This window comes from Physella acuta, unplaced genomic scaffold (assembly GCF_028476545.2).
Source record: "Physella acuta isolate Inbredline_101_S28 unplaced genomic scaffold, ASM2847654v3 ptg000606l, whole genome shotgun sequence".
Taxonomy (NCBI): domain Eukaryota; kingdom Metazoa; phylum Mollusca; class Gastropoda; family Physidae; genus Physella; species Physella acuta.
Window position 1 is genome coordinate 119,070 of NW_026732125.1, and position 12,210 is coordinate 131,279.

At 34.6% G+C, this 12,210-nt stretch overlaps 1 protein-coding gene across 1 annotated transcript; it reads right to left on the minus strand.

Moving 5' to 3' along the window:
• Positions 1-2,658: 2,658 nt before the first annotated feature.
• LOC131947767 (tumor necrosis factor receptor superfamily member 1A-like) lies at positions 2,659-6,437 on the minus strand. The gene is made up of 4 exons (XM_059309063.1): positions 5,965-6,437; positions 4,638-4,790; positions 3,711-3,841; positions 2,659-3,475 (listed from the first exon to the last, which is right to left on the minus strand). Exons 1-4 carry the CDS (start codon positions 6,245-6,247, stop codon positions 3,311-3,313), a joined length of 732 nt encoding a protein of 243 aa, XP_059165046.1. The 5' UTR covers positions 6,248-6,437; the 3' UTR covers positions 2,659-3,310.
• Positions 6,438-12,210: the final 5,773 nt, after the last annotated feature.

Sequence of the window (12,210 nt, forward strand, 5' to 3'; positions counted from 1 at the left end):
GCATTCAAATTAAAAATTCATTTTTACTCAGTTGCTGAACTAATTTAGTTACATTTTCAACTTTAATGTGAAGGATTTTAATGTTTTAAAATATTGTTTTGGTATATTTTCATCTTTTTTTTTCAAAGAATTATTATACATTAATCCTCCATAAGTAGAATAATTATAAAAACTGGCATGACACTAACCAGATGAAAAAATTATACAAAACAGCTTGTTAAATTGCCTTCAAAAGTTGACATGTGTTTAAGTAGTGTACTGACCACATGGAGATTTGTAAATATATTTTACAGTGCACAGAGATTTCATGTCTGATTTGTTCATTTGACATTTGTGTGATAAAAATTAAAATAAAATTTGTTAAAAACAATTACTGACTTTATTTTTATGCTCCCTACTTTGTTGTTAAACAGCCTGTTAGTGATACAAGAAATTGTACGTAACATCTACCCTGAAAGAATTATCTTCCCTTGCTTTGTGAATGTGTCATTTAATAACAATGATTATAAACAAATTTACCCAAAATATGTTACCACTGTTCTACTGAACACCTCAACAAAAATTGGAAATTTGTATAATCTACCATGAAATGGTGATCAACAATATTTCTACAAACAATTCAAGGTAACACCCAGAGAAACTTGGTAATTTCAAAGAAATATTTTTGTAAATAGAAAAATAAAAATTTTCTGATAAAAAACTTTTTAAAGAGTTACTGGTAATTTTAGCTTTCAAAAATTACATATATCAGTGAACGTTACTTTTAAAAAATGTACTAAAGGATTAAATATGTAATAATAGCATGTTATATATATATATATATATATATGATTGAAAGTGTTTCTTAGAGTTTTAAATATATATATATATATATATATATATATATATATGAAAACACAAAATTACATTAAATAAAAAAAATTGTATGCTAACAGAGACTGATAAAAGACAAGCAAATGTAACGATCTTTTCTAGCAGAAAGATTACACCTAGAAATATGGAATGTTTTTTTTTTTTAAAAACTAGACTATTATAGTTAGTGCCACTAAATGTCACGCAAAAATAAACGACTTCCTTTTTCCATGAACCATAAAAGAGAATGTTCTAAGAATAATAACTTACACCATTTGAGCCATAATCATTCTTAGATATTATCAAATATATTGAGTATCTAATATTCGGTAAATAATGATCTGATATATGTTACAGCAGTAGATAAAAAAGAGCATCAAAACCAGATAATTGGTTCTTCATAAACATCAAAAAATGGTAACATGCTGCCCTTCAAATTGTGAAATACATAAGTTGGCCTTTTGGAATTGGTGGTACATAGAGCAGATGAAGTAAAGTACATCTGTTTTTGTGATATATGAAGGCGAAGGGATAATGTGGTCAGTTCTGTGGTCAGCTACCTTAATTTTCTAATCTGTAAGGTGCTCATAAGAACAAGGTAGTCTCATTAACCTCAAGTCTAATATCTGAACTATAGTCTTTTGGGCTAGCAGTCATGGGCTGTATTTCCTGATCTTGCTGTTGTGGGTAATGTTTCACATTGTAACTTTATGATAATAAGACATTTGTGCAATTTGTAAACAAAGTCAAACTTGGATAGTCATAATTTCAAAGACTGCATACACATATTTTGTGTAATACTAATAACTAATTTTTTGAATGGTTGAAAAACTGCAACTCTGAAGTTATGGTTTTTGCTTCAGTTAATAAAATTCTTTAAAGCCATTTAATTATGTCGTTTAATCATTTGTGTTGAATTGAAAAATAGTTTTTACTTAATTTTTTTTTCATTTAACAATAAAATGGGTAAAATATCACTCTTCATGTACGCTAATGTATGGGTGACTGGAAAGAGGCACAACGAAAAGATGCACATTTTTTTTTTGCAGATTTAGGCTAAAGTGTAAAAAATTAGGAATTGTTTCTATGCTAAGTATATTAATATTAGTTATGTGAGTAAATCCTTTTTTTTTTTTAAATTTAACATTAGTTATGGCAATTAAAGTATGATTGATAATAAAATCAACATTTTTAATGAAAGTTTGCAAAACCCTCCAAAATTTAGTTCTAAGGGGAACCAGCAAGCAAGCACAAATGGACCTTTTTATCTTAAAAAAAACTTCTGGACAAAAGAAAAGGATGTTGGTTTATGAACTTTTATACATTTTTGTGTATACACTGAATAATGAGATTGTAAGGAACTGTATAATCTGGTGAGTGTTAATATTGTGAAAATTTAAGTCTTTCTTTTCTAAAACTAGAACTACATCAACTTCATAAATCAGATATTGGACATTAATTTTTAAATGACCTCACTAAAATCTAGTGTGATGGGACAGAAATGCTGGATACAGTGGTTTAAGTTCTGACATTTCAATGCTGCATTTATTTTTCTTTTAAGAAACGACATACAAAAAATATGAAATGTATTAAGATATGAATGCAAGTTTGGGGGCAATATGAATGGCATTATGGAAGGCACCGACGTCCCTTGCTGATTCAGGTTATTGGAGGACCTGGCACATATGGTATTTATTAAGCATTTTAAAACCAAGGTTTCCCATCTATCATGGTCCTATTGTCAGAAAATAGCTTGAGATCAATATTAAGACATGAGATACAAACCATTTCCATTTAATAATTAAAAAAAAAAAACACTGGTGGCCTTTGGTTTACCTGGTTGCATAAATATTAGGAAGGTTTCTTTGTTGAGTATTAACACATCTAACTGCACATGTACACAATATAACAAATAAACTTTTTGGGTGTGTAAACAACAAATTATAATATCAGTGCTGTTACCCCTACATCTATTAAATAATTACCTGACATTAAATAATTTACTTTTTTTTTTTTAAATGCTGAACCAAAACGGAAAAAAAAAATGTTACTTAACATTTGATACATTAAACAAAATGTAAATTGGCATTTTTTAAAAAATGAAATTTTAAATCTGAGATTGTTTTGTTATTTCTCTTATTGAACATGTGTCCTTTATTCATTAATAAATATGAATATACATTTCTACAAATTTTAATGGCAACATTATACCAACAACAGTATATTCTTTGATAACTTAGAACCTATACATATCACTCCCCTCCAATATGCTTTGGGTTTAGTTAAACCAAATAATTTGTTTCATTTCTTGCAACAATGGAACAGCAATGAGCAATGAAAACCAAAACAGTCTCTTAGTAGACACTGTGCAATAATTAGAGACTTAGCTCTTATGGAGCATGAAATTCATTGAGTGAAAGAAGAAAAAAATAATGACTCAAGATGGGGACCTTTGGCTTTAAATGTTAAAAAAATACAACCTCCATGTAAAGTAAAGAAAAGGTAGAGTGGTGTAAATTATGACAGTCACATGATATTTGTTAGCTGCTGAGTTTTCTTGTGGTTTTGTGGTTTTATCCTGTGGGCTTGTGGGAGGAACTATATTTTGATGATCTGTATTGACCTTTAAATTTAAAAAAAAAAATTATTTCTTAAAATTATCAACTATTAAATATTTTTAGTTAACATTTATGAAGATTTCAATTAGCAAATTTAAAAAAAAAAAAAAAAAAATTTGAATCAAGGTTTTTTTTTTTTTAATTTTCATCCCAATTATTCACTTGATTAATTTATAATAATATGTAGGCTAACACATTAATTAGAAAAGTGAATCTCAATTAAGTGAACTCATATGTTACCTGATCGATTGGAGTTGTGTTCACTTTTCTACACTTTCTGTTTTTGTCTTGCCTGCACTCCACAACTACTTCCTCATCACTGTCACAGATAGTACACATTGAACATTTTGGCAGGAGTGGGTATATAATATCTGAAAATATACAAGTTATTTATTATTCAATTAAATATTACATCATGGTAGGACCAGTTGTAATGCCAGAATAGTACCAGTTGTAACGGCTAGGGTTAGTTGGATGAGAAAGACATTTTTTATAAAATGTAATCAGATATATTAATTCAGGCCTACAATTGTCTTTCAGTTTTTAAAATAAGAGAGCACCCTTTCTAGACTTGATGGATGGTCAATAAGGCACATGAAATAGAGTCCCTTTAATTTTCAGGCTTAGCATAGCTAGTTTCTTTTTAAAAAGAATTTCTTCCAGTTCTTAAATTTTAGGTTCAATTGCACTACTTAGCATAACAACTAAATATTAGTAATGTAATTTTTCCTTGTAAGGATACGTAAATCTACAACCTAGGCGTAATCTAAAAGTCTACTATTCCAAGCAATTTACACTTATGACCCTAATCCTTAGATCTAAAGAAAGAACAGTTTTTGGTAATACAAACTAAATAAGATTGATCAGTTTGTAATATTCAAGGTTCAGCACCTCAAAACCTCAACAGGAAAAAAAATTTTTTTAACAAGGTCGTAAAAAATTTAATGCAAACTTAGGAGACTCAATATCAATTAGCTTTAATCGTACAAGAAATATATTATTGTAAAAGAAAATCATGTTATAAAAAATAGTGTTGCATTTCAGTTACGGCATGTTTTAATTATAATGGTTAATATAAATGACAAATGTGAGCAAGCAAGATATTTTATTTTATGCAAACATTTTCTAAATTATATTATAGAAAAAAATAATGATTTTGGGCTATACCTGAACCAGTTTGGTAAAAATTTTCAGGACATACATAAACAGCATCAGATTGATATGTGCAAGGTGATTTTTCAATGAGATTGTCTCCAGGATTCAACTTAGTGCACGCTTTACATCCTTCACATTGATGCAAAGTCTTTTTCATGTATGTTCCTGAAACAGATTTAAAAAAAAAAATAACAATCATTGTGCTAATTTTTAGCTAACTTATTTTTGTTTCATTAATGTTTTAAATGTGGGTTGGTGTGGTTGAATGGTAGAGCATTTGGCTGCTAGCTCAAAGCTTTTGAATTCTCATCTCGGAGAGGAATTGTAAGTGTGGGACATCCCTGAGTCTATCCAGCTTTAATGGGTACCTAACAGATATTAGTGAAAGTATAGGCAGCTGGCCATAATGCTGACCACACCATCCCTTCATATGCAGAGATCAAAAAAACATATGAACTCTACTTCATCTGCTCAATGGATCACTGGATCGAAAGAGAAACTTTAATTAATGTTGTAAACATTATGAATGGGTCAATTTGAATCTAAGAAACATGTTAACATATATATATATATATAACTATATATATATATATAACTATATATATAACTATATATATATATACAACTATATATATATATATATACATATAGGGGGGGGGGTGACACCAAGGCAAAAAAATAGCTAAATATATAGAGAAAAATGATAATTCCACTTAATTAAGTGATTAATTGAAGTGTTAAATAGTCTTTTAAGAGGTGCAAATTGAAAGTATGAGGGGGGTGTGCAAATTGAAAGGTTGAGGGGGGTGCAAAAAGGGTCGCTACGCCTCTGAGGGGTGACACCATTATGTGCCGCACTTGGTGACACCCGAACTCGCTACGCCACTGCCTATAGGGCGTATAATATATATATATATATATATATATATATATATATATATATATATATATATATATATATATATATATATATATATATATATATATATATATATATATTTATATTTATATTTATATTTATATATATATATATATATATATATATATATATATATCCCTATATATAAGCTGTCAATAGATGTCATAGGTTAAATGTTAAAGAAGGCTTACACACATAAATATATTAATTAGCCTACTGATACAGGTCTTATTGCTAAACCTAGTTACTAGTAGTATCTTTGTTTAGTACTTGGCTAATGCTAAAAGACCTAGTAACACTGCTAAGTAGTGTCTTAGTAGATACGTAATCAAGTAGTATTAGTAATTGAGCTACCTTTAAGCCAAGCAGATTATTTAATTAATTATACAACAAATCCAACTGAGCACCAACAATGTTTACCTGCTGGACAAGTATAACACTGAGACTCAGTAGCATCGAAATACTGTCCAGCCATGCATAAACCTGGTTCACATTCTGCTTCAGCTTCTCTCTTAACGTAGGTACATCCTTGGCAGACACTGAGACAATTTGTAAATATACACAGCAAAACTATCATCAAAAACTTTGTTCCTTGAAATCTAGAGTTAAAACTAGATACATGAGCTACTCTCTTGATTTGTTCTGGTAGGTCTTTTGTTCTCTTTGCTTTGCATTTAGATATAAATTTAGAGTCAGCCATCATTTTTATAGTATAGATCTAGATAATTCTAGATGTACTCATTTTCAGTAAAGTAATTAAAATTTAATTAAAAACTTGTATCGAATTATCTAAGTATATTATTAACTATGCCAACGTTGAGTCTGCCTACACTATAGTTCAATATCTACCCTGACATATGGCCGTCAATTAATTATTATGTATAGTTCTAGAACCTGGATATTTATATTGCCATGCTAACAGAACAGAGGAAATTCCCTTTCTTCTACTTTCTATGCCTAGGGAATCCCCTCTATTAAGGCGCAGAATATGCAGGCCACTCCCCCTACGACCATTAAAGGATAGTAGTGCCTTTTTCGGAGATTAATTGAATACAATTTAAAACACTTTCTGCTACACACACACGCACATAGTGCTTCTTTCAGACTTTTTTCTTTGGGGGGGGGGCTATTGATATTTTCGGGGGGCGGTCAACATTTTCCGGGGAGGGGGAGGAGGCGGACACTGATAAAAGTATATGATTTTTACATAAATTCTATTTCGTTCGGGGAGGGGGGGGTAGACTTTCTTCTGGGGGGGGGGGGGGGCTCAAGAGAAACTCTGCACACACACACACACACACACATCAAACACATTACTTAAACTACAAACTAAATATCACCGTAAATATCACATTTTTAAATTATCTATCGCCAGTAGATTCTAGATCTTTAGGCTACTTCTTGGCTTACACTAGGCATGTCCGATGCAGAGGCGTAGCGAACCTTCCCGGCGCCCGGGGACAAACTTTTTTCGATTTGCACCCCACCCTCAAGATTTCGATTTGCACCCCCCCCCTCAAACTTTCAATTTTGCACCCCCCCCCCCCTCAAGATTTCGATTTGCACCCCCCTCAACCGTTCAATTTATTTTTCCAACCCATTTTGGCACCCCCTAAGGTCGGCGCCCGGGGACATATGTCCCTACCCGCCCCTCCCCCCTCGCTACGCTACTGGTCCGATGCGCTTTTCTGTCACATGGTCTTTCCACTTAAGCGCATGTACATCTGCTCATTGTGTTGTAGGACCTGTTGGTTTCTTCCTGGCATCTCTTCGGGGAAGGGTGGGGGGGGGGGGGGCGGAAACGATCTGGAACTTATATAGTATATACTTTTATCAGTATCCGCCCCTCCCCCAAAAATATCAACGTTAGTATGAATCAAGATGATCAGCAAGTACATATGTCCTTAAAGAACATATACTGAAATACCTCGGATAAATTTATAATTAAAACAACATAAAAGCACTGTGGATAAGAGTAATACTGCCTTTGGTGGTGGAATAAGCAAACTTCAAATAAAGAATAACTACAGGTGTTTACTTTACAAACAGAATCATAGCTATTGAAACTGGTAAAACTGAATATTATTTTGCGATTACCAGTAAAGAGGTGTGTGAGGTGTGTGATCTAACCTATACCTTATCATTATGTTAAAAATAATCTTTAAGCAGAGGCGTAGCGACCCTTCCCGGCGCCCGGGGACAAACTTTCGATTTGCACCCCCCCCCCCCCTCGAACTTTTCATTTGCACCCCCCCCCCTCAAACTTTCGATTTGGCGCCCCCCTAAGGTCGGCGCGCGGGGACATATGTCCCCCCCCCCCCTCGCCACGCCTCTGTCTTTAAGGCAGAGGCGTGGCAAGGGGGGCGGACCGCACCGGGTGACTCCATTTAAGGTGGTGACACCAAGGCAAAAAATAGCAAAATATATAGAGATAAATGATAATTCGAGTGTTAAATAGTCTTTTAAGAGGTGCAAATCGAAAGTTTGAAGGGGGGGGGTGCAAATCTTCTTCTTTCTTCTACTTCGTTCTTAATTGAGAATATGGTGGAGGATTTAGACAAGTCCAACTTCGTGAATAAACCGGACTGTGGTCTCCAGATCAGCAGGCGCCCCATATAATTTTTCCCTGAGTGGGGTGAGCAGGGGCCAGTGTCTGACTCGCGCCTGGCTATACAAAGAACATTCCTGAAGGACGTGCTCCGTATTTTCCGGGGCCTTGCCACAAGGGCATATTTCGCCACACCCAATTTTTAGTTTTTTATGCATGTGTTGATTTAGTCTAGAAGGTGGAACTAATCTCATGACAAAGGTATCATTTTTAACACGAGAAAATACTAGCAGGATGAATATTTAAAAATATTTATTTGACAAAAATTATGAACATATTTAATTTTTGTGTATTCGTTACAAGCTAGACATATTAACACTACCACGTGACCGGGTACCCTTGTCAGTTCCACACCCCAGCATGTGAAAGAGAATCTTCCTAAACTTGTTGTTGAGTATGACGTAGATGAGAAAGTTGACCGCGCTGTTGGCGTAGGAGCTGGTCAATACAAGACTGCCACACATCTGCTCCACATCCGCGTCTACAAAAACACCCTGAGAGACAGCGTAACGGAAGCGGATAGCCTGGGTCAACCCGAACACTAAACACACCGTCAACAACATTTTGGTCGTCCTTAATGAAGACGCTGAACCCGATGACGTCATTTTTCGACGCTGTCGTTGTATGGCTACAACCTTGACCAAAATGGCGGCAGATCCTAATAATATGAATAATAGCTGGACGTAGCTAGACAGCCAGAACATGAACGTGTCAAGAATTGCTTCCTGTTCACTGTAGTGAATATCGTACGTAGCCAAACAGGTAACGCCGTCATTGAGACTGATGTACGCAAATTCAAATAGTTTAACATACATGAACATGTAGCCTATCCAGAATAGGTATAAGCATACGGACACAACCCAAGCCCATTTTGATGTGAAAATTACAGAAAATTTTAAAGGGAAGAAGACGGCAAATAATCTCTCAATCGTTATGACAACACACAAACAGTTACTGATGCTTATACCGCTGTAGGTTATGATGAATATAGCTGTTGAGATGTACAAGATTGTTTCCGCAAACAGAGGGTCCGCGCATGCGTACTCCAAATAATCGCTACCAAGTGGTATGTGGCTGGGGAACTGGGATAAGATTTTGTAGACGTCAAACGAGCCTAGAAGAACGCAGACGTCAGCGATAGCCAGGTTAAATAAAAACACGTTGGATGGTTTTTGAAATCCGCTCCGTTTTAGAACGGCGCAGTTGATTAGATTTCCCAGAATTCCAAGCACGCCAATAATCGGATCTACAACAACAGATGAGATCCATTTCAGGGATATGCGGATATTTCTGTTGGGAGTTGCCACCGGTGTGGATATCTGCTGGGTCGTGTTGTTGGTGTACGTGGATGATGTTGTTTCGTTATCCATCTCAAGAAACAAAACATTATTCGCTTCTTCAACCAGATGAGTTTCCGTTTCAAGAACCGTCTGATTGTCTGCATTAAAAATTAACTGAATATCTGCTCCAAGACCTATCTGATTATCTGCTTCAAGAAACGTCTGATTATCTGCTTCAAGACCTATCTGATTATCTGCTTCAAGAACCTTCTGATTATTTGCTTCAATACCTATCTGATTATCTGCTTCAATACCTATCTGATTATCTGCTCCAAGAACCGTCTGATTATCTGTTCCAAGAACTATCGGATTATCTGCTTCAAGAACCGACTGATTATTTGTTTCAAGACCTATCTGTTTATCTGCTCCAAGAACCGTCTGATTATCTGCTTCAAGAACCGTCTGATTATCTGCTCCAAGACCTATCTGATTATGTGCTCCAAGACCTAACTGATTATCTTCTCCACCGTTCGTCCCCTTAAGCCCTGCTGTCGACATAGATCGGATCCAGCGGTCTGTAATGACGCCGTTACAAACAGACGAACTAACGCTGGAGCTGTTGTTGATTATGTTACGTCCCACATTGGTCACTTGACTGTCATCCTGTCCGGCTGTCTTCCCCAACAGGCCCACAGTCGTGTCTTGAGGTGGCGGATGTTCTATGACCCTGGTCCAGTTGCTGGGACCGCCTGTCTCCGTCAAATAAACACTGTCCACATGGACATTCTTGGAGGCAAATTTTACGTCAATGACGTCACCGGCGAGCAGGCAGATCAAATGTGAGAAGACAAAAGTGAAATACATGGTCGATTCAGTGTCACGTGGTACCCTGCCGCCTGGCATGATGACGTCATACAGTCAGCTCAGGTAAAAATAAAGTCCCAGCATGACTTGGGATGATATTCAAAATAGCTCTATACCTGACTTAGTTTCACATATATATATGTAGGAGTGTAAACTCTTTACTTAAATGTAAAACTCTTACTAAACTTTTGTTTAGTTTTAAATATAAATATTTTTTCCGATGATAAATCTAAAGTTATATTTCACTGGATTTTTTTTTAAATAGATCAACGTTGTCATTTGATGATATAAACACTTAATTATATGTATTTAGAATAGTGTTTTATATTGTTTTGAAAAAAGAACAACTTAAATAGTGGAAAAGGCCGTTCCTATAATTTGACAAAACACCACGTTGGGAAGAAACTGCGCCACAAAAATACTGCTGTAATATAGGTAATGATGTACGTTCTCCCTTGTAATTATAAAATTTACAGCCGAACAAATAACGACAAAGGATGACATCACATCAATTTTAAAATGTTTGAAGTGTGTGTGTGTGTGTGTGTGTGTGGTGAGTGTGTGTGTGTGTGTGTGTGTGTGTGTAAATAGTAATTCTAATCATACATTACTTTCAACGATACTTAAATGTCATTACAAACTGTTTAGAAACAATACAGTTGTCTAGTTGACGTACCTATGTATCATTACATTGAGTGGGGTTTCAGGGGTCGGGCGGATGAGGTATCAGGGGTGGGGGCGGGTGGTATAAGGATAGGCTGATTCAAATGTTCATGAACGGAAACTGAGCTTGCAACATGAACAAAGAATGTGACAAGAGAATTTTTGTTGATAGAGCTAGCAGTTTTTTGTCAGTGGTTCAATTACATCAGATAGCGGCACTTTATATTATTCATATCAATAAAATTGTACAGATGATTTAGTCTATGTAGAGATTTTATATGGTCTCTGTTAGTCAGGGTAACGTGTAAAAATTATTTGGCGCTATTATACACCCCCCCTCCTTATATATAGGCTGTATTGTATAGCATGCCTATTTGTTGAACTATAGCAGGGGTCGGCAACCTTTTGAAGCGGAAGAGCCAAAAGTTACAATTTTCAAAATTTCTCTGGTTTTAAAGAGGCACTAACATTTTTTTTATTTCAAATATTTTATTTTTTTATTAAGGTTATTAGTATTTGTGCAAGGAGCTGGAGAGCCGCATCTTGATATCAAAAGAGCCGCATGCGGCTCGCGAGTCGCAGGTTGCCGACCACTGAACTATAGAAATGTTAAGTGAGGTGGGGAGGGTACAATTTTATATTTTTGTGTTATATAAAAAGTCAATGATCGCTGAATTCTAGAAACTTGTATAAAAACGTCAGACGTTGACAAAAGTAATCGTCTATTCTGTGGAAGTTGTGATGTCTCTCGAGCTACACCCAACAACATCCTTAAGGTATGTGTCTTCAATCAAAGTTACATAGGACAGCCACTTCGAGGTATTTGGTTATTTAATCTTTACATCATACGGTCTGCAATTAACGTTTACAGGTTAATTTTATAGTGTAGAATACAGCAGTATTTATGATAGCATTTATTAAATAACTTTGTTTATAATTTTAATATTTTTTTTGTTTGAAATTTATTTTATTAAATTTCTTTGTGTGTATTGATTACTCTTTGGCTGATAAAATTCGACAAAACTCAAACCGACAAAAAAACGCTGGAACTTTCTCACTTATTTTATTGCAATATGCAGAGAGATAATATTCACAAAAATGTGTAAAGTTTTTATAAATTCGTACACAAATCACTTACTTAATCAGATACGTTTAAGGTCACAAAAATTGTGTATAGTTTTTATAAAATCGTAAACGAATCGCAATTGTTATCATCTAATAGTATTGTCTTGGTTAAGCGAGGTCTTCCAT

Bases quoted from the DNA above. Each gene is read 5' to 3' on its own strand.
- LOC131947767 (XM_059309063.1), bottom strand. From the start codon at position 6,247: ATGATGGCTGACTCTAAATTTATATCTAAATGCAAAGCAAAGAGAACA. The intron at 4,791-5,964 runs GTAAACATTGTT...AATCTGTTTCAG, and splicing joins GTGTTATACTTGTCCAGCAG to GAACATACATGAAAAAGACT. The intron at 3,842-4,637 runs GTATAGCCCAAA...GTATATTTTCAG, and splicing joins TTTTTACCAAACTGGTTCAG to ATATTATATACCCACTCCTG.